This window comes from Penaeus monodon, chromosome 19 (assembly GCF_015228065.2).
Source record: "Penaeus monodon isolate SGIC_2016 chromosome 19, NSTDA_Pmon_1, whole genome shotgun sequence".
Lineage (NCBI taxonomy): Eukaryota > Metazoa > Arthropoda > Malacostraca > Decapoda > Penaeidae > Penaeus > Penaeus monodon.
The window spans coordinates 6,890,666-6,891,029 of NC_051404.1; the positions used below are offsets into that span (position 1 = coordinate 6,890,666).

Below are 364 nucleotides of genomic sequence, written 5' to 3' on the forward strand. Positions count from 1 at the left end.
CCTTAACCCTTTTGTTTGTCTGTCCTTGTATAGATATCTTGCCTACCTGCCTTTGCCTACCTGTCTATCTCCTTCCCCTACTACTTATACTTTCGTATAGGACATGTTACAAAAACAAAATAAAATAAAATAGAGCTTAATTTATTTCTATGAACAAAATTCTTACCAAAGCCGTTGTCTCTGAACAGAGCGGTCTCTTGCTCATGCACAATCTTTATTGTGGACTCGCGACTGGCATGCTGGTTTTTGTTTCTTTTCCCAATACTGTGTTTTAAGTTGATTTGTTCAAGTTCTTCCATGTTGCGGTCAATGTATCTGGAATTATGGATTGGCAATTGTAATTATGTCCTAGGCAGACCATATG

The 364-nt window shown here is 37.6% G+C and overlaps 1 protein-coding gene across 1 annotated transcript in view; it reads right to left on the reverse strand.

Annotated features, from left to right (window-relative positions):
* The window catches only part of LOC119585035 (translation machinery-associated protein 16-like), a gene marked incomplete at its 3' end in the record, with an annotated part of 5,150 nt that overhangs the window by 669 nt on the left and 4,117 nt on the right, over positions 1–364 (reverse strand). Inside the window, 1 exon segment of the mRNA XM_037933652.1 lies at positions 167–315. Coding sequence (XP_037789580.1) covers positions 167–315 — 149 coding nt within the window.